The sequence below is a fragment of the Esox lucius genome, chromosome 22 (genome assembly GCF_011004845.1).
Source record: "Esox lucius isolate fEsoLuc1 chromosome 22, fEsoLuc1.pri, whole genome shotgun sequence".
Lineage (NCBI taxonomy): Eukaryota > Metazoa > Chordata > Actinopteri > Esociformes > Esocidae > Esox > Esox lucius.
Genome location: NC_047590.1, coordinates 23086588 through 23114337, shown reverse-complemented (window position 1 = coordinate 23114337; position 27750 = coordinate 23086588). Strand labels below are relative to the sequence as shown.

Genomic DNA, 27750 nt, shown 5'->3' with positions numbered 1-27750 from the left:
GCCAAGGTGGGTGAATATTTTCACAAGGCACTGTACACTTTAAAAAGTACTATTTAGTTCAAGTTGCAAAAAAACTTTCATATAGGCCTAAATGTATATAAATAAAACATATGATCCAAAGCCAACTGCTTTATTTTATCATAACCAAACCTGTATTAGAAGTTGCAAACTATTAGAACACTTTTCAGCTGTGGATAAACATAATAATTTACAAATACAAACAAATATTTATTGTATATATAAAACATTTTCTCAACTGATTCCAAGTTCCATTTGGAATTCTCTAACCAAACTACTTAATTTGGAGTACATTCAAATAATTTCCAAACATAACAATTAGTTTACTTTAAATTTTGTAACCACAAAATCATAATTGATTTGATACCTTGACATAAAAAACATTTCAGATGGTTTAGTTTAACAACTCGTATGCAATTATCACTGAGGCTGACACAGATTCACTCTCAAGGCTGTTCTAAAGACCATAATGAAAGGCATGCTAAGCCAGACCTTCAACTTTTCCCATTCCACCGCCATTCAGTGTGCATGCACATGAACGTTTCAAGGCAGTTTAGCTTTCCTTACATAAAAAATAAAAAATACATTATTGTTTGATTTTTTTGTTTGATTTCAGACCAGTTGAATAGAACAGATTGAACAAACAAAAACTACATTTTCTTAAGCAAATAAACAACAGCATCTTCAAACTTGTCAAGGTGTAGATCAAAGCAAAACTCAGGAAAGACATAACCATAATGACAAATCATATCCTACTTAGGTACGGAATGAGAACATTGCATTTTTCAGCTGAAAATGCTAGTTTTTATTGTCCTCATTTCACCATCCATCCATCTGGGCTGTGAATGGGAAGCAGAAGCATCCATTTCCCGGCTGTTGATCTCAATGCTGGGTATTTGTGACCTCCTCCTCTTCAGGTAAGGAAGATGCCTTCTGGCTTTTTGTTATTTTCCCTAGTGTAAAAACATATGTAAAGAACTATCATAATAACTAAGGGGACATTGCTCGACACTCCCAAAGGGAAAGGTCAGGACTTTTTACAACTTTCATGAAATCAGAATTGTGATTAAGACCCTGCTCCCTGGCAGCAACGGACTCAGTGTGGAGATATGTCCCCTCTAAAGCACATCCAATGCACTTCTGGGTATTATTGCACTGCTCACTCAACCAGGAAATTTATACCGGAATCCCTACATGCCAGAGGGTATGCATTCTCAGGCCACCAGGAGTATCTAGAGTGCAACAAGGCAACACAAACATAATCGATTACTAAACCCTCAAACCTGGACGATGCTGGCAATTTCCAACACTCTTTGTGGGACCACTGGTCTAAAACAATGGCAGGATTTAAACTTTGGTCATGTAACTATGCAGCTAACTGTGAGGGAGTGACATTACCGCTGCACCATTCAGGGGCTTTAGGATTTAATAAAATGCTAAAGCATTGCCCACCCTGAATGGGTGTCTTTTAAAAAAATTTGACAAACTAATATACATAATATATATATATATATATATATATATATATAAATGTGAAGGTGTGTACAAACTTTTGACTGGTACTGTGTGTATTATTTTAGCAGGTAGGTTGACAGAACACATTTACAGCAACAACATGATAGCAATTACTGTTTGGTTACTGTTCAGACGCCCTAATCATTAGACTATATGTTGCCCCAAAATATACTTTAAAAAATACTTTTCAGCAGTCCTCATAACTTACTTTTTATTGATTATCTGGTTGGAGTTCATAAATAAGTGTATGTATTAAGTTTTCAGTTGTTTTTAATTTAGAAAGAAAATGTTTTTGACTTTTGACAAGGTGACACTCCATCATAACTCCTCCTCCATTTATTGTATTGATTGAAAATTGTGGAAGAGAGTACTAGAGTTTTCTTTGTTCTACTTGCATGTTGCCATTTCTAGTCAAGCCACTAGTGCCATTCCAGTGTTGCTTAAATATACCAGAGAATAATATTGCAGCTAAGAAAACAATTTTTATTTAAAATATGTTCACTTTTTCAAAAGTAAGAACATTAACAGACCAAATATTGAATGTAATAATAAAGATCTAACCCAGCAAGCATTCAAAAAAAAATATATATATATGATTTAATGATGTTTCAGACCATAGTAATTACATACACACGACCTAACATCCAGTCAGATAGGCAATGAACATAATTGAGTCTTATAGTTATGCAACACTATGTACATTAGTCTAGCTGGAGCTATATAGTTTAAGGAAACATTACTTCCAGTGATAAGAACCATGGAAGAGGAAGTATTGGACCGTGGGTATGTTCAACGGGTGCAACTGAAGTCTAATCAATAAAATCAATCTATTGTCCAATACTATTTGAAACTGTCCAATAAAAATTGTTCCTTTGTTGTTTACTGCTGCAAAACCTTTTGCTATGGTGTGCCCTAATGAACACAAACCAGGAACAACAAACAGGATGATATAACTGGGAGGTGATGTTATCGAGAGATAGACGTGGGACTGGTAAGATTCTCTTGCTGACTTGAAGATGTCTCTAATAATGACAAATCATTTAAATAACAAAAACATAATAATAAAAATAAAAAAGGAAGAAAGAGAAATGTGATGTTAGTAACATGTTGAAAAATAAAATTCTAAAGTGGAATGGAGTACAGCAAAAATGGCATTGTCAGTCTTATCCTTATTTTATTTTTATTTAAAGTGTGATGCTATTGTTTCTGGATGATAGGGCAGGTGAAAAGCAACTGTACAATTCTTGAACTCATGGATATTTAAAATAATGTCCTTGTTTGTGAGAGGAGTGGGGACAGCAGTAGACCCTGAGCCAAACTTACCCCCAGTACAGTTGCTGTCTGCGACTGGGAGGCCCCCATTGGCTAGCAGTAGATGACTGGCATATTTTTCATTGCCATTTGGCTCATCACACTTGATATGATTGGCCCATTGGCCAGTATTGCCATAGTACTGGGCTATAATTGGTCTGAGTTGGTCAGTGCTTTCAAAGAGGCCTGATTCATGATGTTCCGGCTTCTGAAATTGTTGCTCCACCACCATCTGCAATTCTGCACTCAACAGGGAAACACACAAGCACCTGATGTGGTGGGAAGATGACCTATATTTAGTGCCCTCCAGAATTATTGACCCCTATGTAAATATGAAGGCTGTGAAAAAATAATTTCAGTGAAGATTTTGAAATGTGTGTTCAGTGAAAATTGTGTAAAGAAAACAATGTCATTTAATTTAGTTTTAGCCTTCTGGCAGAGGAAGACCAACAATCTCCAGGTACATGATGCCATGCATACTGAAAAGGTTCTCAGGGCCTTTGGATGGAGAAAAAAACAGCCCCACAAGATCACAGATTCACCACCATACGTCACACTGGTTGCTATGTTCTTTTCGGCAAGGCCATGGTTCTTTTTGCGCTATAACCACCTCTGCTGTTTTTTTTTTAACCAAATGGCAACATTTTAGTCTCATCAGACAATAGAACCTGGTTCCAACCAAAGTTCCATTGGTATTTAGCAAACTCCAGGTGCGTTTTGTGGTTTGTTGACAGCAGAGGCTTTCTTCTGACAACCCTTTCAAAAATCTAGTTGAAATGGAGGTAGTGTAACCACCTTTTTAACTCCCCAACTAAGATCCTTGGAGAGTTTTCTGCCACTTGAATCATCCTTCTCAAATACACACACGTCCTTTTTTGGGCATGTTCATCGCAGTTTCAGTTGTTTCACATTTCTTAATATTTGCCCAAATAGTGGAGATGGGTATTTTCAAGCATGTCATATTTTTATTGCTGTTGGCTTGTTTGTGAAGGTGAACAACATTTTATCTCATTTCATTTGAGTGTTTTCTGGCCTCTCTGTTCTTTCTGTCTGTCACATATTTATACCCCCAGTGAAACAGGATGTCATCGGTGACCTTTTAATGGTTCCAGAAGACTCGGATAAACTTTAAAATTAAATTAAAGTCTTATTTGGATTATACATCGATTAGATTTTGTTCAAAACATTACCTAGGGTAGTCATAAGATTTTTTAGAGTATGATCAAATTGACAACAATTATCTTTTTATATAGCCTTTTTTATAATTATTTACCTTGGGTGCCTATAATTCTGGAGGGCACTGTATATATACTTTACATACAGTGGGTACAGAAAGTAACCACCCGCTTTCAAAATGTTGTCCTTTTGTTGCCTTACAGCCTGAAAAGAAAACACAAAATCTTTTTTTCCCAAGCTTTATTTATACACAGTTCAGAGAGGAAACACCACGTCTTTGTTTAACCATTGTTAGAGAAACAATACACATACAATATCTTGGCTTTAGGTTCTGTTCTTATGGAGAAACTCACCACCATCATATGATGGTGCATAAAATACTGCTAGTAACATTAACACTGTAATATTATAATAGTAATACCGAAGGAAATGAGCAAGGTACAGAGTACCAATCCCCCGCAGAAGGAACAGAACACACAGGTGGAGGCTGGGGTGGTGGGTGGGTTTAGCAACCATGGGCAAGACGACCAGCAGAGTAGCGGACAGAGTACCTGACCGGCTTAAATAGACGGCCGTTTTAGATAAGGTATCTTTAGACTTCACTATGTGCTTTCAAAAGATCTACGAGATAAATTTGGGGAAAGGTTAAATTACATTTATTTGTAAATTTAGATTCAAGAAAACATCCCCAACACCATTACACCACCACCAGCAGCCTGCACAGTGGTAACAATGCATGATGGATCCATGTTCTCATTCTGTTTACGCCAAATTTTGACTCTACCATCTGAATGTCTCAACAGAAATCGAGACTCATCAGACCAGGCAACATTCTTCCAGTCTTCAACTGTCCAATTATGGTGAGCTTGTGCAAATTGTAGCCTCTTTTTCCTATTTGTAGTGGAGATGAGTGGTACCTGGTGTGGTCTTCTGCTGTTGTAGCTCATCCGCCTCAAGGTTGTGCGTGTTGTGGCTTCACAAATGCTTTGCTGCATACCTCGGTTGTAACGAGTGGTTATTTCAGTCAAAGTTGCTCTTCTATCAGCTTGAATCAGACGGCCCATTCTCCTCTGACCTCTAGCATCAACAAGGCATTTTCGCCCACAGGACTGCCGCATACTGGATGTTTTTCCCTTTTCACACCATTCTTTGTAAACCCTGGAAATGGTTGTGCGTGAAAATCCCAGTAACTGAGCAGATTGTGTAATACTCAGACCGGCCCGTCTGGCACCAACAAACATGCCACGCTCAAAATTGCTTAAATCACCTTTCTTTCCCATTCTGACATTCAGTTTGGAGTTCAGGAGATTGTCTTGGCCAGGACCACACCCCTAAATGCATTGAAGAAACTGCCATGTGATTGGTTGATTAGATAATTGCATTAATGAGAAATTGAACAGGTGTTCCTAATAATCCTTTAGATGAGTGTATACCAAACATTTCGTGCACAATTATTAGGCAAGTGAGCATTCTGATCGTATTATTATTTCTATGCACATTTTCCAACTCCAAAATATATAAACTTGAATGCTTATTGGATTGAATAATTTTCAGGTGAAATGTATTTGTGAAATGAGGGAGGGTGTGGCGACAGTGAATAACACCTTATATCAAAGTGTGCATAAATATTAGGAAGCTTCATGACCTCGGGTAAAATGGGCCAAAAAAGAGATTTAACTGACATTGAAAAGTCATAAATTGTAAAAAGCCTTTCAGACGGATGCAACACTCTTGAAATAGCTAAACTATTACAGGCGTGACCACCGGACCCTCAAATGTTTTCTTGGCGAATAGTCAGCTGGGGTGCAAACATTTATGGAGAAGAACATTTGCTAATTAACTGCAAGACTTGAGAAGAATTAAACGTGAAGCTACCAGGAACCCATTATCCTCCAGTGCCACCATATTCCAGAACTGCAACCTACCTGGAGTGTCCAGAAGTGCAAGATGTCAAGTGTTCAGAGACATGGCCAAGGTCAAGAAGGCTGAAAGAAGACCAGGTACTTGGACCTTTTCGGGTTAAAAAGGTCAAAGAAAAGGTCCAACTCAACTCCCATACCTGCTGCCATTTTCTGGAAGATACTTTCTTCAAGCAGTGGTACAGGACGAAGTCCTCAGCATTCAAGAAGGCCATTTTCTGGTAAAAGACAATTATCCATCACATGCATCCAAGTACTCCACTGCTTGGCTAGCAAGCAAGGGCTTCAAAGATGCACAAATAAATAACTTGTGGACCCTTCTCAAATGTGAGATTTAGAGTCAGGGAAGACAATACACCTCTTTGAACAGCATTTGGGAGGCTGTGGTTACTGCTTCATCGAAAATTGATCGTGAACAGATCAAGACACTGACAGACTGCATGGATGGAAGGCTCATGGCAGTTATTGAAAAGAAGGGTGGCCATATCAGTCACTGAATATATATCGGCCAGAAATGTTATTTAATTTTCATTTTGTGTTACTCATTTGTTTCATCTTCTCTAAAAATATAGAATTATCAAGTGAGTTGGAGAAATTATTTTTGTCATTTAGTTGTCTAATAATTCTTCACACTAATTGTTGCCTAATAATTGTGCATATTTATGCATTCTCCTGAGAAAGATCAAAACTCGTTTTTCCTTTGTTAAACATCCAGGTTTGAGTTTCAATTATATTTTGGATTGATTGAGAGCATTGTGTTTGTTCAACAATAAAATAAATCTTGAGGAAGACGATTTGCCTAATAATTGTGCACGGAGTGTACATCAGAATTAGGAAGAGTATTATTGGCAGGCTTCATAACAAACAAGGATTTTTTTCTGGATGTTAGTGCAAATATTTATACAAAAGAAATAAAGGAAAGAACAGTGGTCTCAGCATAAAAATAGTAGACTGTGTATTAATAAATTAGAAAACTAAGGTGTATATGTAAGGTGCAAGATTTTTTCCAGTTGAGGGTTCTTTATGTATGTGGGAAGGGGTAATTGATTTGTCCAGTTGAGGGTTGTGTATGTGGGAAAGGGTTATAGATTTGTCCTGTTGAGGGCTGTGTGTGTGTATGTGGGGAGCAGGCTATATTCCATTTGGTTCCATGAAGCCTACTGCGCTAGGAAAGAAACTGTTCTTGTGGCGAGAGGTTTTGTTCCTGATAGACCTCATTCTTCTGCCAGAGGGGAAAGCTCTGAGTAGTACATTTCCAGGGTGAGAGGGATCAGCCCCAATCATTACCGCTCACCTCTGCATTCTGGAGGTGTGTAGGTCGTGTGGAGACAGCAGATTGCAGCCAATCATCTTCTCTGCAGAGCCGATAATGCGCTGCAGCCTGCCCTTGTCTTTGGCAGTGGCTGCAGCGTACCAGACGGTGATGTAGGAGGTCAGGATGGACTCTATGATGGCATTGTAGAAATGCATCATATTCGTTGGCAAGTTGAAGTTTTTCAGCTGCCGCAGGAAGTACATCCTTGGCTGTGCTTTCTCACCAGGACCTCAAGTAGGGAGCTCCTACTTGAGGTCCTGGGTGATGGTGGTGCCCAAAAGGACTCCACAGAGTTGACTGGGGAGCCACCCAGGGCGATCAGGGGAAGGGCAGCTGGGCTTCTCCTGAACTCCACTATCATCTCCACTGTCTTTAAGGCGTTGTTTTGACTGCTTCAGGACACCAGATGGTCAATCTCCCACCTGTAGGTGGACTCATCCCCATCCAAAAATAAGTCAGATGAGGGTGGTGTCATCCGCAAACTTCAGGAGCTTGACAGAGTGGTGACAGCAGGTGCAACTAATGGCGTACAGGGACAAGAGTAGGGGTGACAGGACACAGCCTTTAGGGGAGCCGGTGCTGATGGTCAGGGGGTCAGACAGGTTCTTCCCCAGCTTCACATGCTGCCTCGTTGGACAGAAAGGCTGTGATCCACCTGCATTTGGACCAGTTAGGATAGCTTGTCTTGGAGAAAAGCATGAATTATGGTGTTGAATGCGGAACTGAAGCCTACAAGCAGGATTCTGGCGTAAGATCCAGGGGAGTCCAGATGCTGGAGAATGAAGTGAAGATCCATGTGGACCGTATCGTCCACAGACCTGTTGGCTCTGTAAAAAAACTACAGTGTGTCTAGTAGAGGGTCGAAGAATTGTCTTGGGACAGCACAAGGTTACTTGATAACCACAGAGGTCAGGGTGACGGGTCTGTAGTTGTTGAATCCTGTGATCCTTGGCTTCTAGGGGACTGAGATGATAAAGGAGGACTTGAAACAGGCTGGGATGCAACTTGTCTCCTGTGAGATGTTGAACATTTCAGTAAACACAACAGAAAGCTGATCTGCACAGTGCTTTAGGGAAGATGGGGAGACACCGTCAGATGCTTATCAGGGTTTCTGTCTCTTGAATAGTCTGTTAATGTCCCCCTCCAGGATTGAAAGTTCCATTGTAGTGGCAGTGGTGTGGATGATTGGGATGGGTGATGGTGTATGGGCCCTGATGGTGGGGGGCTGGTGTTGATGGCTGGACACACGGGGAGAAGATATGTCATCAGGGCTGCCATTTTTTCTTTCAAATCTGCAGTAGAACTCATTCAGGCCATTGGCAAGTTGCAGGTCATGAGTGGAGTGGGGGAATGGAGGCTTATAGTTGGTCATCTGTTGGAGGGCTCTACATACAGAAGCAGAGTGGTTGGTTGAGAACTGTTGTTTTTATTTCTCTCCATACAGGCACTTGGCTTTCTTCACCGTCTAACCAAAGCTGTACTTACCCTCTCTGTACCTGTATCTGTCCCCGCTCCTGAACACCTCTTCTTTTTCCAAACTCAGCCGTCTGTTTGGCTGGGAACCAGGGTTTGTCATTGTTGTAACTCACCCTAGTCCATGCTGGTACGCAGCTGTAGCTGTCCTCACAGAAGCTGATGTATGATGTCACAGCATCAGTGCACTCATCCAGACCATTAGTGGCAGACCTAAAAATATCCCAATCAGTACATTCCAGACACGCACACAGATCCTCTGTTGTTTCACTGCTCAACATCTTTAACCTTCACACCACAGGCTTATAGTTTTTTGTTCTTAGTTTTTTGCCTGTATGTGGGTATTAGATGGACAATGTCGTGGTCTGTGAGTCCTAGAGCAGCCCGGGGCACAGCGTGATAGGCATTGTTGATTGTTTTATAGCAGTGACCCAAAGTGTTTGCCTCACTGGTCTGGGTTTTAATATTTTAAAGTTTGTGGCTTTGCATACCTTAGTTGAAGTTTCCAAGAACAATAACTAAGGAGTCTGGGTGGAAAGCTGCCGTTGTGTCTCGCATGTTGGGTGACGGTGGAATGTAAACACTGACTAGGTTAAATGATGAAAATTCCCTCGGGCTGTAGAAAGGTTTGCAGGTGATAAATGATGATTCCATGTCAGATGAGCAATACTGTAGTATGACGGTCACATCGTTGCCCCAGCTGTTGTTAATGTATAAACATATTCCTCCTCCCTTCATTTTGCCCAAGACTTCTGTGTCATAATCTGAAGATTAAGAAACCAGGCAATTGCAGCATGAGTTCATATAGATCCACACAGCCACATTTCCGTGAAACACAAGGTGGAAATTAATGAGAGATCTCACCAACAGCAAGTGAAGTTCATACATTTTATTGCTATGTGATCGCAAGCTGGTGAAGAATATTCCTGGTAGTGGAGTCCATAGTCCACGGTGCCTAGAGTGTATAAGCCCCAGACCATTTACCTCGCAGTCTCACTGCTTGACAATGTGCAGATGTAGCTGTAACCTGAAGGTCCAGTAATTAAACGGATGTTGCGAGAAAATCTGGGAATAAATCCACAGGAGTTCATGATCTCCTCTTTTGAGAAAACCATCTGAGAATTGTCACAGAACTCTGATTTAACACACAAATTGACAGATTTGTGTACTGGCTATCCAAGATGGCCATCTGAGGTGCCATCTTGAAGTTGAGAGTATATGGTATGTATTGAAAGGTTTATCCAAAACAATGTGTTCAGTAATAATGTGTTACTGTGTATATTAATGGGTTTTTGGAAGTAAACCAAGAAAAGAAACAAATAAAGATATAAATGAAGGGAAGTAAGGTTAATAAAAAAATCTACATTAAGGGTATGATGTCCACATAGATTCAGTAGTATATTAAACAGTTGCATTTATTTTTGTGGAAAGTCAAGTATCAAACTAACCAATGCACCACATACCCTGACACAGCCGTCATGATTCATTTAACAGCAAAGTGTTTGTAATTAACTTTAGTCTTTCCCCTCTGCTTCTAACTGGTGCTCATGCACTTGATATGCACATAGTAGGAGAATAACTTTAACTTCATTACAGCTCTGTGACAGTGCGTCACAAGGCACCTAGCTAAGTGTCTGCATAGAACTCAGCCTTGGGCGAGCTTTGTTAGTCCATTTGCAGGCATTTACAGCATGGCCACTCTCTGGCTGGATCAATAATAGAGGTAAACATGCATTTAACATTTGGCCGTGCATCTATTCCAGGAATGAGAAGCTCTGTTTAAGTGAGTCAGCACAGACGTCTTAAAGCTCGCCCGATGCCTCTTCAAAACAATGACTACACTCCCTTCTGCATCATTGCTAAGGTGAATGGCTTTGCAGAAAATAGTTATTGAGTCCACTGGTATTTCTGTTTAATGGTTATGAATCATGTCTTTTTACACTGTATCTATGGCAATGCAGTCAAAGCTGTGTATTTCAAGTTCAGTGTGGCCACAATTATCCATTCATTAATTTTGAAGTCTACTGTAAAGTAATTAGTAGCAATTGTCCAATGTATCAGAGGTCCCAAGAATCAGACAAATATCCTGACATGGCAGGTGCCATGTTTTTCCAGCTGATCTATAGAGTGCAAGTGTGTTTGTTTGTATATATATGTGTGTGTGTGTGTGTGTGTGTGTGTGTGTGTGTGTGTGTGTGTGTGTGTGTGTGTGTGTGTGTGTGTGTGTGTGTGTGTGTGTGTGTGTGTGTGTGGAAACTTGCTTGCCTGGGACAGGGAGGTAAAAGACCAGGGGAAAAAAATATTATACAGTAAACATCCAATGACAGCTTCAGGGAATCACTAACAGAACATTGGAGGTGTTCAAAGAAATGCCTGCAACTAGATCCCACATAATATTCTTGATGAGAATGGGAAATACATTCTGGTTGGTTCTCTTCTGCACTTATAAACCAATCCAGTAAATGTTCTAAAAGGAGTTAAGATGGAGTGCCACCTTATTAAAATCCAAAGCAGAAGTTGTGTCACAGGCACTTGCTTTCCATTTCCCCTGAAAACCGGAACCTCTGGTTGTCAGGTATCTCACAGCGAGTGGGGAACCACAATCATGCCATACCATGCTGGGATCCAGAAGCACAAAGCATGAATTGGTTAAATTGCTATTTAAATACTAAAAACCTTTCATGTAGCCAGTCAGGACCAAAGAAGGGTAGGGTTTGCAACCCTTTTATTTTTGTTTCATTGCACCAGGCAAGCTCAGTCTTTAAAATTAAGTGTAAACATTTATTTCAAATAGTATTTGAGTCTGCCACTATGTGATCCAGATAACAGATCCATTTCTTGTCAATGTATTTTAACGACTAGGCCATGTGAACTTCAGCCGGATTAGTTGCTGTTTAGATCTATGTAGTCAGACCATTAACACAGGCCCACAACACGCCTGTAGTGTCCAGTTGACACTTCCCATTGAACTATACAACTCAAAAAGACATGATCCACTGCCCTATTTTATGACACATAGTGGTAACGTTACAGAAGGCACATTCAAACATTGAAAAAATTTCACGGTTAAACGAAAGGTAATTAAATGTTGTAAAAGATTATACATATAATACTTTTATAAATAAAACTATATCCATGTGTGTGTATATATACACCGATCAGCCATAACATTAAGACCACTGACCTAATATTGTGCAGGTCCCCCTTTTGCCTCTAAAACAGCCCTGACCCGTCGAGGCATTGACTCCACTAGACATCTGGAGATGTGCTGTGGTATCCGGCACCAAGACATTAGCAAGCTCTAAGTCTATACCCTTTAAGGGGGATCCTTTAATTCCTATAAGTTGCGAGGTGGGGCCTCCATGGATCAGACTTGTTTGTCCAGCACATCCCACAGATACTTGATTGGATTGAGATCTGGCCAAATTGGAGGCCAAGTCAACTTGTTGTGTACCTCAAACCATTCCTGAACAATTTTTGCTTTGTGACAGGGTGCATTATCCTGCTGAAAGAGGCTAATGCCATCAAGGAATACCGTTGTCATGGGTGCAACAATGCTCAGGTAGGTGGTACATGTCAAAGTAACATCCACATGAATGGCAGGACCCACGGTTTTCCAGCAGAACATTGCCCAAAGAATCACACTGCCTCCGTCGGCTTGCCTTCTTCCCATAGTGCATCCTGGTGCCATGTGTTCTCTAGGTAAGCGACGCACATGCACTTGGCCATTCACGTGATGTAAAAGAAAACATGATTCATCAGATCTCGCCACCTTCTTCCATTGCTCTGTGGTCCCATTCTGATGCTCACATGCCCATTGTAGGCACTCTCTGCAGTGGACAGGGGTCAGCATGGGCAACATGACTGGTCTGCGGCTACACAGCCCAATACGCCACAAACTGAGAAGCACTGTGTGTTCTGACACCTTTTTATCAATACCAGCATGAACTTTTTCAGCAATTTGAGCTACAGGAGCTCATCTGTTTGATCAGACCACACGGGCCACCTTTCCCTCCCCACGTGCATCAATGAGCCTTGGTCGCCCATGACTGTAGCCAGTTCACTGGTTTTCCTTCCTTGCGCCACTTTTGATAGGTACTGACCTCTGCAGGCCAGGACCAGCCCTTGTTAAAGTTGCTCAGACCCTATTGCTTGCCAATTTTTCCTGCTTATAACACATCTACTTTGAGGACAGAATGTTCACTTGCTACCTAAGATATCCTACCCACTGGTACCATGATGACGGTACCAGTGGGTAGGATATCTTATATAATAATGTTATTGCTGATCGGTGTATATATACACTCACCTAAAGGATTATTAGGAACACCTGTTCAATTTCTCATTAATGCAATTATCTAATCAACCAATCACATGGCAGATGCTTCAATGCATTTAGGGGTGTGGTCCTGGTCAAGACAATCTCCTGAACTCCAAACTGAATGTCAGAATGGGAAAGAAAGGTGATTTAAGCAATTTTGAGCGTGGCATGGTTGTTGGTGCCAGACGGGCCGGTCTGAGTATTTCACAATCTGCTCAGTTACTGGGATTTTCATGCACAACCATTTCTAGGGTTTACAAAGAATGGTGTGAAAAGGGAAAAACATCCAGTATGCGGCATTCCTGTGGGCGAAAATTCCTTGTTGATGCTAGAGGTCAGAGGAGAATGGGCCGACTGATTCAAGCTGATAGAAGAGCAACTTTGATTGAAATAACCACTTGTTACAACCAAGGTATGCAGCAAAGCATTTGTGAAGCCACAACACGCACAACCTTGAGGCGGATGGGCTACAACAGCAGAAGACCCCACCGGGTACCACTCATCTCCACTACAAATAGGAAAAAGAGGCTACAATTTGCACGAGCACTGGTGGTGGTGGTGTAATGGTGTGGGGGATGTTTTCTTGGCACACTTTAGGCCCCTTAGTGCCAATTGGGCATCGTTTAAATGCCTCGGCATACCTGAGCATTGTTTCTGACCATGTCCATCCCTTTATGACCACCATGTACCCATCCTCTGATGGCTACTTCCAGCCGAATAATGCACCATGTCACAAAGCTCGAATCATTTCAAATTGGTTTCTTGTACATGACAATGAGTTCACTGTACTGAAATGGCCCCCACAGTCACCAGATCTCAACCCAATAGAGCATCTTTGGGATGTGGTGGAACGGGAGCTTCGTGCCCTGGATGTGCATCCCACAAATCTCCATCAACTGCAAGATGCTATCCTATAAATATGGGCCAAAATTTCTAAAGAATGCTTTCAGCACTTTGTTGAATCAATGCCACGTAGAATTAAGGCAGTTCTGAAGGCGAAAGGGGGTCAAACACAGTATTAGTATGGTGTTCCTAATAATCCTATAGGTGAGTGTATATATATAATAAAAAACACAGAATAAAAAATAATTAAGATTAATGACATGCAAATGTTTGATACTCTCAAAATGCTTTACTCATGCGTGGCAAATATGAGGATGCTCATGCAATGACTGATTGGAGGAGGTTATTGTGGTACCTTTCATGCTGGGTGGGATGAATGTGCTCTGCTTCCTCTGTGCTGGAGAAACATCTATTTCCTTGAGCTGTTGGGTGGAGAGAAGTAAACAAAACAAAAATATTTTCACTTTCAATGCAGCACTTTCAAAGAGGTCAAGAATCAATATTAACTGGGTCAGACTTGCCTCCATAAGCAAACATGGCCTCTATGGCGTACTAAAACATGAGGAAGTCTATCAGATTGTAGTATTACGCAATGGTTAAAAAATAATGGTACATCAACCACTAGAAGGTTTCTTTAAATGTTTAAAAGCAATAACACACAATTACCTGTGTAAGATCAAGATCTCTATAAAGATTTCAATAAATGATCTGTGTGTGATGTCTATTACTCATTTCATAAAAAATAACACATAAACAAACAATAGCAAAACAGCCCTGTTGACAAAATAGGAGCCCTGCTGTCTGAGGTGAGCCCTCTGTAGCATATGAACTCATATGCTATTCCCTTCATGTAGACAATGAAAGATTTAAAAAGTATCTTACAATAATAAACATTTGCTATTACATTATCTGAAAGGGCATTTCCCTTTGAGTGTAACAATATAGCTATTGAACAATCTGATATTACAAGGAAAAGGAGACTTTTCCAATTATGAAATCTGTTTGGTATTTTTATTACACATTGTATTTTTATATATTAACTTACATCGCTCATACTGCTACTTGTTGTTCGCATTTCATCTGCTTCTGGAATTAAAGAGAAAACATTTTGTTTTTTTTATGACAAACGCGTAAAGAGAAGCACATTTTGGGAAGAAAAGTGTTTATTTACTGGTAGAACTACTATATAACATAAGAATAAATATAAATATAATAAAATAAAATAAATGTATTGTGTTATCCAAAGAGTAATTCATACTTTGAACATGACATGGTATGTACAAAGAAATTGCCTTGTTTTCCATGAAAACATACAGTGGGGAGAACAAGTATTTGATACACTGCCGATTTTGCAGGTTGTCCCACTTACAAAGCATGTAGAAGTCTGTAATTTTTATCATAGGTACTCTTCAACAAAAATCCAGAAAATCACATTGTATGATTTTTTTAAATAATTAATTAGCATTTTATTGCATGACATAAGTATATGATACATCAGAAAAGCAGAACTTAATATTTGGTACTGGTGCAATTAGAGATCATACTTTTCCTGTAGTTCTTGACCAGGTTTGCACACACTGCAGCAGGGATTTTGGCCCACTCCTCCATACAGACCTTCTCCAGATCCTTCAGGTTTTGGGGCTGTCGCTGGGCAATACGGACTCTCAGCTCCCTCCAAAGATTTTCTATTGGGTTCAGGTCTGGAGACTGGCTAGGCCCCTCAAGGACCTTGAGATGCTCCTTACAGAGCCACTCCTTAGTTGCCCTGGCTGTGTGTTTGGGGTCGTTGTCATGCTGGAAGACCCTGCCATGACCCATTTTCAATGCTCTTACTGAGGGAAGGAGGTTGTTGGCAAAGATCTCGCGATACATGGCCCCATCCATCCTCCCCTCATTACGGTGCAGCCGTCCTGTCCCCTTTGCCGAAAAGCATCCCCAAAGAATGATGTTTCCACCTCCATGCTTCACGGTTGGGATGGTGTTCTTGGGGTTGTACTCATCCTTCTTCTTCCTCCAAATACAGCGAGTGGAGTTTAGGCCAAAAAGCTCTATTTTTGTCTCATCAGACCCCATGACCTTCTCCCATTCCTCCTCTGGATCATCCAGATGGTCATTGGCAAACTTCAGACGGGCCTGGAAATGCGCTGGCTTGAGCAGGGGGACCTTGCGTGCGCTGCAGGATTTTAATCCATGACGGTGTAGTTTGTTACTAATGGTTTTCTTTGAGACTGTGGTCCCAGCTCTCTTCAGGTCATTGACAAGGTCCTGTCGTCTAGTTCTGGGCTGATCCCTCACCTTCCTCATGATCATTGATGCCCCACGAGGTGAAATCTTGCATGGATAACCCCAGACCGAGGGAGATTGACCGTCATCTTGAACTTCTACAATTTTCTAATAATTGCACCAACAGTTGTTGCCTTCTCACCAAGCTGCTTGCCAATTGTCCAGCCTTGTGCAGGTCTACAATTTTATCCCTGATGTCCTTACACAGCTCTCTGGTCTTGGCCATTGTGGTGAGGTTGGAGTCTGTTTGATTGAGTGTGTGGACAGGTGTCTTTTACAGGTAACGAGTTCAAACAAGGTGCAGTTAATATAGGTAATGAGTGGAGAACAGGAGGGCTTCTTAAAGAAAAACTAACAGGTCTGTGAGAGACGGAATTCTTACTGGCTGGTAGGTGATCAAATACTTATGTCATGTAATAAAATGCAAATTAATTATAAAAAAATCATACAATGTGACTTTCTGGATTTTTGTTTTAGATTCCGTCTCTCACAGTTGAAGTGTACCTATGATAAGGGGAAATTGTCTTGGGTCAAAATGGTGAAAGTCTGGGACAAGACCAGAGAGCTTGCTGGTAGTCACTCCACCTTCGTATAGTCTCGAAATGGAACTTTTATCCCATGGAACTAAAATGTACTGTAAATCGTCATCCATACTATAACAGCTGAATAGCTAACCACTACACTATGTGAACCACAGGGAGATCAATAGCATTGGCTGAATCCCACATCACATACTATGTAGAACAAGTATGTACTTTGTAGATGATGGTGAAGTATGTACTGTTTTCTATATAGAAACTGAGTATGCAGGTATTGGAACTGATTGGGACATACCTCGTCAGAAAATTGCATCTCGACATTATATCATTTTATCATACAACATCACGCCAAATTTGAATATTTAGCTATTTGTTCTGTCCGTGGTGAGGATTGAACACCAGTTGCTAACATGGCAGTCCATGTCTCTAACCACTATACTATTTAACATGGGATTGTCAGTCTGTCAGTCACTCAGTGAGAGACATTCACTCTTCTTGGCTGGCTCTGCTTACGTGGTCTGGCATAAAAAAAGTATTGGGACAGTTCAATATTGTGACATAGTGTTTAAAAATATACTTTTAAGTGAATTAATACAATAATATGGATTGGTCAATTTTCTGAACTTGAAGGAAATAGATTTGACCCACATGTTATTAAAGTGTATATTTCAATGGTGATTAAATTAGTTGACAAAGCAACTATATAACATAAGACAAGGGCATATTTTTTATTTACCATAAGTGCTACCCTTATGGGAAAGACAACTGATGTTTAGTTAAAATGCAAACAAACTAAACTTGTCAGTCAAAAGAAAGACAAAATGTTAAATCATGTTTAAATACAATGTTCAATTGAGAAATGGTATTTTTTAACAATATCCGCTGATGTGTTTCATAGACGAAAGACTAATAATAATACATGTTATTTGCCGGACACCTATCTGAGCACTCAAGAAATCTTAAATAGTAAAAACAGCTTTTACACATAAAGGGAAAAAAGAAACCAAGCAAGCCTAGTTCAGCTGGCCTGCAATAAAACATGTTAACGGTGGCTGCCCTCACGAGAATCGATCCGGGTCGCCCACCTGAAAGGCATTGCCGTTAACCACTACACCACCGAACTGCACACATGCCAGGCATTAGTATAGCCTCTTCGCATTATATTATTTTCACTCATTAACATCACGCCAAGTTTGAATATTTTGTTAGACACCATTAACTAGCGTTAAACTGAGTTACGTTTCTTATTAAGTATACCTCCACCACAAATAGTATCTGTAAACTGTATGAATTTTGCCACTGGCCATTTTAAAAGCTTATGCCAGATGCCATTATATTGTGTTAAACTGAGTAACGTTTCTTATTAATTTTATCTCCACCACAAATAGCATCTATGAACATTATAGCTTTTGCCACTGGCTGTTTTGACAGCTTATTAGCCATTTATGAATGACATTGATACAATAACTACTGTATCAATATAGGTGACGATAACAGACTTTTTTGACAAGTGAATATTGCCAGTTTGTCTATCTGGAACAAATCCTGAGACATAATTTTAAAATCCACCAGAAATAGTCGCAATATGGTAAACAGTTTCATTTTAGGGTTCCCATAACATATCTACTCAAGGTTGTAGCCAGCAAAGTTTTTGTCTATTCTAAACAAATCCTCTTTTACCAATGGCCATTTTAACAGCTAATTAGACATTTGTAAATGACATTGATGCAGTATCTATCAATATACACTCACCTAAAGGATTATTAGGAACACCATACTAATACTGTGTTTGACCCCCTTTTGCCTTCAGAACTGCCTTAATTCTATGTGGCACTGATTCAACAAGGTGCTGAAAGCATTCTTTAGAAATGTTGGCCCATATTGATAGGATAGCATCTTGCAGTTGATGGAGATTTGTGGGATGCACATCCAGGGCACGAAGCTCCCGTTCCACCACATCCCAAAGAAAACATCCCCCACACCATTACACCACCACCACCAGCATGCACAGTGGTAACAAAGCATGATGGATCCATGTTCTCATTCTGTTTACGCCAAATTCTGACTCCACCATCTGAATGTCTCAACAGAAATCGAGACTCATCAGACCAGGAAACATTCTTCCAGTCTTCAACTGTCCAATTTTGGTGAGCTTGTGCAAATTGTAGCCTCTTTTTCCTATTTGTAGTGGAGAGGAGTGGTACCCGGTGAGGTCTTCTGCTGTTGTAGCCCATCCGCCTCAAGGTTGTGCGTGTTGTGGCTTCACAAATGCTTTGCTGCATTTTTTTTGTAACGAGTGGTTATTTCAGTCAAAGTTGCTCTTCTATCAGCTTGAATCAGTCGGCCCATTCTCCTCTGACCTCTAGCATCAACAAGGCATTTTCGCTCACAGGACTGCTGCATACTGGATGTTTTTCCCTTTTCACACCATTCTTTGTAAACCCTGGAAATGGTTGTGCGTGAAAATCCCAGTAACTGAGCAGATTGTGTAATACTCAGACCGGCCCGTCTGGCACCAACAAACATGCCACGCTCAAAATTGCTTAAATCACCTTTCTTTCCCATTCTGACATTCAGTTTGGAGTTCAGGAGACTGTCTTCACCAGGACCACACCCCTAAATGCATTGAAGAAACTGCCATGTGATTGGTTGATTAGATATTTGCATTAATGAGAAATTGAACAGGTGTTCCTAATAATCCTTGAGGTGAGTGTAGGTGACAACAGTGATAGCCATTCGAGGCTTCATTACCGTTCTTCTAGCAGCAGGATATTATGCAGTGCTAACTCATATTTTCTTTTTCAAAATAAAAGCCACAATTGAAATATGTAAGGTAATATAGTTAACAATCTAGTCTGTACATTTTATGTTTAATGTCCGTTCCAATGTTCCAATGTTATTCTTGTCTGTTCTTTTTCTAAGATCAGATTGTTAACTATATTGCCTTATACATCTCATGAATATTCTGTCCTCAAAGTTGATGTGCTTGAAGCAGGAAAACTGGGATCTGAGCGACTTTGACAAGGGCCAAATTGTGATGGCTAGACGATTGGGTCAGAGCATCTCCAAAACTGCAGTTCTTGTGGGGTGTTCCCGGTCTGCAGTGGTCAGTATCTATCAAAAGTGGTCCAAGGAAGGAAAAATGGTAAACTAGCGACAGGGTCATGAGTGGCCAAGGCTCATTGATGCACGTGGGGAGCAATTGATCCACCATGTGGTCCGATCCAACAGACGATCTACTGTAGGTCTAATTGCTGAAAAAGTTAATGCTGGTGCTGATAGAATGGTGTCAGAATACACAGTTTGATGCATATGGGGCTATGTAGCCACAGCCCATGCTGACATCTGTCCATTGCCGAAAGCGCCTACAATGGGCATGTGAGCATCAGAACTGGACCGCGGAGCAATGGAAGAAGTTTGCTTTGGGCAATGTTCTGCTGGGAAACCTTGGGTCATGCCATTCATGTGGATGTTACTTCGTACCACCTACCTAAGCATTGTTTCAAACCATGTGCACCCTTTCATGGAAACAATATTCCTTGATGACTTTGGCCTCTTTCAGCAGGATAATGCACCCTGCCACAAAGCAAAAATGGTTCAGCAATGGTTTGAGGACCACAACAATGAGCTCAAGGTGTTTAATTGGCCGCTAAATTCCCCAGATCTCAATCCAATTGAGCAACTATGGGATGTGCTGGACAAACAAGTCCAATCCATGGGGCCCTTACAGGACTTAAAGGATTTGCTGCTAACGTATTGCTGCCAGATACCACAGCACAACTTCAGAGGTCCAGTGGAGTCAATGCCTTGACTAACACAATATTATGCAGGTGGTCATAATGTTATGGCTGATCGGTATGTGTCAGCTATAAAACAGGTCTGACTATTAGCACTTTGATATTTGAGTATTCAAAGCAACATGGGGCAGTTGAGAGTTACAAAGTGGCCAAATAGTCCATGCCCAAAATGTAGGTGCAACTGTCACAAACACTGATAAATTATTCAATGTGTCAAAAGGAACGGTCTGAAAAATCATATGGCGAACATGGACAAATTGCATCGGCAAAGAGGAACAGGGGTTGCAAGTTGAAGCTGACTGACAGGGATTGACAGTTTATAGGAGTAGGGCCATCAGAACAGCTCCAGTCCTTCTTGGAATTGTGTCATATAAGTTCTGAAATGTATGAAGTGGGATATTGCGAGACTCTTCAAGAAGAAAAGCCTTAAGATCTTTCAAGAATCAAGGCAGTAGAAATCTTCTACGCACTCTGCACCCCAGGACTTCTAATAAATGTTCAACAATGTTCAGATGTAATTATTTGGGAAGTCACTGAAGGCATTGGACATCATCCTAGTGTCCATAAAACCACTATAGAATTCCTTTATGTGTATGGGAGCATCCTGAATTTTGGAACATCAGGAGGAAACACCATTTGCACCATAGGGTGAACTTGGTCCATATTCTTTGGCTTTTATACGATCTTGCTGAGAAATCCTTAAACCCAATGAGTCCCAAAAGATGACTTCCCATGCCATTAATGATCCCCCACCATTTTCAACAGTTGGGAGCAGACATTATGGCCTGAAGGCATCCTTTGGCATTGTCCAAATATAAACCCAGCCTTGGATATAGACTCCAGTGCCAGCGCTTGGCATTGTGCTTGTTGATGTGAGGTTTGCTTCCAGCTGCTCGGCCATTGAAACCCATTTCCTGAAGCTCCCAATGCACTGTTCTTTAGCTGATGTTGCTTCCAGAGGCAAATTGGAACTCTGTGGTGAGTGATGCAACAGATGATAGGCAATGTTTACAGACAACGGGCTTCAGCACTAGGTGGCTCCGCTTTGTGAGTTAGCGTGGTCTAACACTTCATGGCTGGGCTGTTGTTGCTCCTCCATGCTTTTTACATTTCATCGGGGCAGATCTAGTAGGGCAGAAATGTCATAAACGGACTTGTGGCAAAGGTGGTGTTTAAAGTCACTGATCTCTTCAGTATGACCCATTGTACTGCCATTGTTTTTCTATGGAGTATTCATGGCTATGTGCTGGATTTTATTCACTTGTATGAAATCATGTGGCTGAAACACTGAAGTCAATAATTAGTACGGGTGTCCACATACTTTTGGCCATATAGTGTATATTGTCAGGTGTTTCTGTTGTTTTGTCCACCCCATACATTTCAGACATTCCTGCATTTTATTAGGGTTAACATGAGGATGGATTAAGCAAGAACTATAGATTAGGTTAAATTTCAATTGCACTACATTCTGTTTCAGTAAAAAGATGCATTTTTGCACAAATCTGGTCTCACAAAAATGCTGAAAAATCCACAAAATACTTGATTTAAATTTGTGAATTTCTGTAAAGATCTGGTCTCCCTGATACACACAATTGTATAAAATTGGCAAGAATTACTGTGTGTTTTTGAGTCATCATTATCAAGGATTTCCTAGTATTAGCACGCTCACGCAGAGGACATGGAGGTCATCAGTTGTGTGAGCATGCTCTCACATGCATTGACACAAGTTACTTCCTAGTAGGAAGAGCAGAGTGGAAAAATGTAAAAAATAATATAAAATAAATATGTGGCTATGTGGAGTGAGACATGCTACATTCTTATATTACAATTATTTAAGTCAAACCCCAACAACTTCCTAAAAAAGGTTTTGTCTGGACCCATTTTCCATACTGACTCTGTGATGGGGTCGGGTCTGTATCCAGAATGCGTTTCTTCCAGTTGCGTATGGGATACGAACAGTATATTTATTAAACAGTATACTGCTCTTTACTATAGTAAATGCAGATGCCTTGGTCTATGGGCTAGTAATCTTATGTTCACATTGATGACAAACATTCAGTTGGAATTCCATTCATATATTCAAGTAAACTGACAACAGAAGAGGCAAGATTTGTTACCAAATTGCCACTCAGATATTTTATAAAAGGTAAGTATATGATTGTAAGTGAGTTTGAGTGAATGCCCTGACTTCACTCAGCATAATGCTGTAATACTTTATAATGTAGGGAAGATAAATTGTTTATTGTGTGAGAGTGAAACTGCACTGTAAAAGCCTGTTCAAATTATATGGTGGTGTATGCCACTCTGCAACATTACACACAAGAGAGACACACTTAATGCACATACACACACTCTGTGATGGATAGAGTTTCCCCTGTAGGGCTATCTTACCTGCACCAGAAGAAGACTCATGGTAGATGACCAGTGTTGCAGGGGTAGGTCTTCTCCTACGAATCTGAGAGAAGGAAGGAAAGGGTGTGAAGGATACCTTATGGAACAGCTCCAAAGGGAACTTTCACTTAAGTAAAGTTCACTTCGGAGTTAAGGATAATTTTGACCTTGCCCAAATGCTGAATTTACCTATAAATAGGGGAAATGAAGAACTTACCAAAGAAGCATGTACATCTACTTGTAACTTCACACAAAGCAAGCCCTCCACTCAGCAGCATTTAATCCCCTACTTGTGTTTCATCCATTACTAACCGAAAGAGCTGATAGTGGTTGCAGTAATGGATTAAAGGAAATGGCTTTGTAATATTGGCCATCCAGTGCTGACTTAAGTGTTACGTTTGTGAATATTTCATAGAATAATTGTGCGATTTTTTTCTTGCACATATTAAAATCAGCTATAAAGATGATCAAGAGTATACATGGTAACCCCGTCCATGGAGTGTAAATCATTATCATCTAAAAGGCTTAACTGATAGAAAATCAGCAGTCCTACATATCAAGTGAAACACTTGATATACAACCACAGCTCATTAACATGCAACAAACTCAACTAGCCAACTACCCACTGGTACAAATCACGAAATATCTTTGTCACCCATGCACATTACCTGCCACCAAACCCCAACAAACCAATTGTTCAGCTGGATGAACTTACGTGCTCAGCAGCCTGAGGGTCCAACTGACTTTGAAAGGGTGGCACATCAAATTGGATCTTCTTGGGACTGTTGGGCTCCATAGTGCTACCACACCAGACAAACAGAGAGATCGCAAGGGAGAGGGAGAAAGAGAGAAGGGGAATGTTGACAGAGATAGGGAGGGAGGGGGCTGTGTTGACAAGTATGGAGCAGTATTCACTCTCCTCCTTCCGTTTCCTCCCTCTAACTATGCTGGAGTGGATAGCCCTCCCTTCTCTTCTCAACGAGTTAAGGTTGTATCATGGGAGAGAGACTAAGAGAGAGCCTCTGTCCGTTAGTCAATATCTGATATTTATTTAGTGTAGCAGAGCTCCTTTCTGCGTTGCATGAATCACTATTGCTAGTGAAGGTAGGACTACCTTAAAACGGTTGATATTGCCATAATACCAAGGGATAAACACCCAGTTTTACTCACATGTATAATTCTCTGGGAAAGTTGAAATTCTAGATTCCACTTTCCTCACTATGTGTTCTTCTAACCTCCTACGTTTCCGTATGTTATTTCAATAAAAGTGAAAAGAAAAATGAAGAAATGCTTTTAAAAAAAGACTGAATCTTAATAAGGTGACCTCTGATCCACCAGAATGTGTGGGTAGCCCTCACAGCTCTGAGTATGACCGTCAGCCCACCGACGAGTGCAATCTAAGCTCCAATCAGCCACTTAGCCACTAAACTAAGATTAGTAACTGTCTCCTTTCTCAATCCTATTTTCCTTCCTCCCTACCTTTTGCTCCTCCTCTCCTTTCTTTCATTCTATTTATTGCCTCTTGTTCGTTCTTTCTATAAATCACCTGCATGATGTTGTTGTAAACACATTTTCAACAGTCTCAAAATGGCTGGTATATAGTCAGTGTTATTGAAACATCCATTAAAGCGAGGTCATATAAGCTTATGTCTAGGCTTGCAATCCTTTACAATATTATCTAAACAAAGTGTTGTGCAGACTTTGAATACATTGTTACTGGTATTATTCATTCAACATGTAGTTTGTTAGCCTAAGCTTTGTTCAATGTACAGCAACGTCAATGAAGAAAACGTTTGACCTATAAGAGACAACAAAGTCTAACGATTGCATTGCTATTGTTGTGCCTAATTCCATTAAGCTCCTGGCACAGCTAGATGACAATGACCCTCAAACCAATGTTGAAAAGCAATACAACATTCAGAAAATGTTTCTTTTTAATTTCACTAATGGTGGTTGAAGGATTTGACATTTAAACACAATGAATTGAGAAGTTTGGAGGCCACCACTACTCGTCTGTATAGTGATAGCTAAGGAACAGTAAAGACAACTGAAATGCTTTTTGTGTGTTTGTGTGAGTGCGTGTGCATGCGTGTGTGTGCGTGTGTATGTATGACCTGTTGCAGTACTTCTTGTGTTTGCTTGCATGCGTGCATCCGTGCATGTGTGTGTGTGTGTGTGTGTGTGTGTGTGTGGGATTACAGTCATTTACCCTCATCTCTGTGAGAGCTGCTAATGTAATTACTACCTGGCAGGAGAGGGTGGAGGAAGTGCTCTATTGAACCATTACAGGCAGTTACTCCAGATTGGAGTGCATTTTGACAGATTTTTTTTGATAGAGAGCAGGTTTTCAATCCCTGAACACTCACTACTCATTACTACAGCTACTCAGGCCAAACATTGTTGAAGCACCAACAGAGTAGCTGAATATGTCCTGTGTTATGGAGGGTCTATACAGAAGGTCTTTAAAAAACATGGTGAAAATGAAAAATTATTTACTTATTTTAAACAAATCAAATATAACAATTATTGTTGCATGTTCAAAATGCAGTTGCCTTTTAGAAACACATAGAGATCTTGTTTAGATTGCAATTTTCGTACCTGAATTAGATTCAATAAAAGCCAAGTACATTTATTTCTATAGCACATTTAAAAAAAACTGTGATGAACAAAGTGCTGTACAAAGATATGCAATCTATCAAAATAAACAACAAGAAATAGAAACAAGAGACAAACAAGACAGTTAAGCACAAATGTCCCTAAACTGACACGAATGCCAAATAATAGAAATATGCTTTTAAACAAGACTTTAATGTCTCTGTGTTGGAGGTTGACCTAATAAAATGTGCAGTTTATTCCACAGTCTAGGGGCCACAACCAAGGCACAATCATCTTTTGTTTTCATCCAAGACTGTGGAATGGCTAAAAGGAACTGATTTGACATGACAATCCAGGTAATGCTTAAAAACGCCTTTGATGTAAATGGACTAATAAGATTTCAGCCATAACTGTCCTCCCAATCCAACTGAACTGTACTGACTGTCAGTTAAACCGTTGCTTGCAAAAGCCAGTCAAGCTCCCCTCATCCCTCAAAATATGTCAGAAGCTACAGCACATTGGTAATAACTGTGGTTTGAGAGTTGTTTCTGTTTTTCAGGGAGGGGGTGTATCCATTGTACAATATGGGGCCCTGGTGAAACAAAACCCTGCTCTACTATTTTAATGAATTTGAGGTATACTGTACACACAATTATCCCAATTAAGTATGTAATAGGTTATGTGTAATAACAACATGGTACATTTCTGTGCTGGTGAGTCACACCAAAGATTGTGAGGTACTGCTGGAAAGACTAGACTCTCAGCTTTCAGCAGACACCTTGGATACCCAGATAGGGCCTACCATTCTCATATAAGACTGCATTTTATTAAGTAACAGAGGTACCCCATTCAAGGAGTTAAAAGCAAGTAAAAGCACCTTAAAATCAATTCTAAATTTGACTGGTTATCAGTGAAGGGAGGCCAATATTGGGCACATATGGTCCCTCTTCCTGGTACCACTCAACAATCAGCCTCATTCTGGACCAGCTGCAAGCGTGATAATTATGACTGAAAAATTCCATAGTACAAAAAATTGCAATAATCAATTTGAGACGATATAAATGCTTGTATAACAATTTCCAAGTCCTTAAGAGAGAAAAAGGATTTTAGTTTTCAATAGTCCTCAGATAAAAAAAGCTACCTTTGACAACACAATTACTGTAATTTTTTTGTCAAATTTTAGAGCTGAATCAAAGATAAGACCTGAATTTCTTTCAAGGGCGTGCACATTTGTGGACAAGGGCCCCACATTTTTTGATAGTCCCTTAATTAATTTGTGGGTGCCATATAGTATAACATCCATCTTTCATTAAGTTGGATAACGTTTTTAAACATCCAGCACTTAATATCTTTAAGGCAGACTGTCACGTCCTGGCTGTGCCCCTAGCCATCTCTGCGCTGGGCTCGGGGCATAGCCAGGACAGGACAGGAGGTGGCCTTTAGCCACCTCTACTCCTTTTTTTGGTTTCCCCAATTGGAGGCAGGTGTTAGTTATTGCCTCAATTGGGGACCCCTATTTAAGTTTAGTTTGTAGGCCCCAAGGCGTGGTTCATTTTGGTTTTGTTATCCTGTGTAAGGAATACCCATGTCACTGGTTGCTGCATTTTGTTTTGTTGGAGTCCTTCTTTACTTTTTCATTAAATATGGATTACCTTCCCTACTTTACTCTGCGCCTGTGTCCTTTTCATCCCACGACCGTGACAGAATGAACCACCACAAAGAGACACAGCAGAAATGGACGGTAGGGGAACTCCTCGGTTGGCCTGACAGCGACACTGAGGAGGAGGAGAACCCCTACCGTCCCCTGCGGCACACCGGGCCAACACAGCGTCCACCCACAAGGAGACGTTGACAGAGGCGACGGAAGCAAACCTCCGTGTGTCCGCCCCAAGACTTTCTTGGGGGGGTGCCGTGGGGGCAAGCGGAGTGGAAGGACGTGGCCGTGCCACCCATGCTCACGTGTGGGGTGGTCCAGGTGCCCCAGCCCTGCCCGGTGCCAGCTCCTAGGCGTCGGGCGACAACGCCGGTGGGGCCTATGAGGGCTTTCCCAGATGTAGGGAGATGTGAGGACTGGTGGGGCTATCGGGACCCGCCGTACCGGTTCTCGCAGCCAGCGCCCCCCGCTGCCCGGGAGCCGCAGCCAGCGCCGCCAGCGCCCCTCGCTGCCCGGGAGCCGCAGCCAGCGCCCCCCGCTGCCTGGGAGCCGCAGCCAGCGCCCCCCGCTGCCTGGGAGCCGCCGCCAGCGCCCCCCGCT

The 27750-nt window shown here is 40.9% G+C and overlaps 1 protein-coding gene across 6 annotated transcripts; it reads right to left on the bottom strand.

Moving 5' to 3' along the window:
* On the bottom strand, positions 1–24284 carry LOC105006626 (protein phosphatase 1 regulatory subunit 1C). 6 transcript variants are annotated; one of them, XM_010865256.3, is made up of 6 exons: positions 24072–24284; positions 23617–23701; positions 22902–22965; positions 14937–14977; positions 14247–14313; positions 1–971 (listed from the first exon to the last, which is right to left on the bottom strand). In XM_010865256.3, exons 2-6 carry the CDS (start codon positions 23695–23697, stop codon positions 901–903), a joined length of 324 nt encoding a protein of 107 aa, XP_010863558.1. In that variant the 5' UTR covers positions 23698–23701; positions 24072–24284; the 3' UTR covers positions 1–900. The 6 variants fall into 6 exon arrangements, with proteins under 6 accessions (XP_010863558.1, XP_019900002.1, XP_019900001.1 ...); XM_020044443.2 differs by lacking the exon at positions 24072–24284 and having other exon boundaries at positions 1–996; positions 23617–23828; XM_020044442.2 differs by lacking the exon at positions 24072–24284 and having other exon boundaries at positions 23617–23828.
* Positions 24285–27750: the final 3466 nt, after the last annotated feature.

Bases quoted from the DNA above. Each gene is read 5' to 3' on its own strand.
- LOC105006626 (XM_010865256.3), bottom strand. From the start codon at position 23,697: ATGGAGCCCAACAGTCCCAAGAAGATCCAATTTGATGTGCCACCCTTT. The intron at 14,978-22,901 runs GTAAGATAGCCC...CTTTAATTCCAG, and splicing joins TGAGTCTTCTTCTGGTGCAG to AAGCAGATGAAATGCGAACA. The intron at 972-14,246 runs GTACCACAATAA...TTTTTACACTAG, and splicing joins CATCCCACCCAGCATGAAAG to GGAAAATAACAAAAAGCCAG.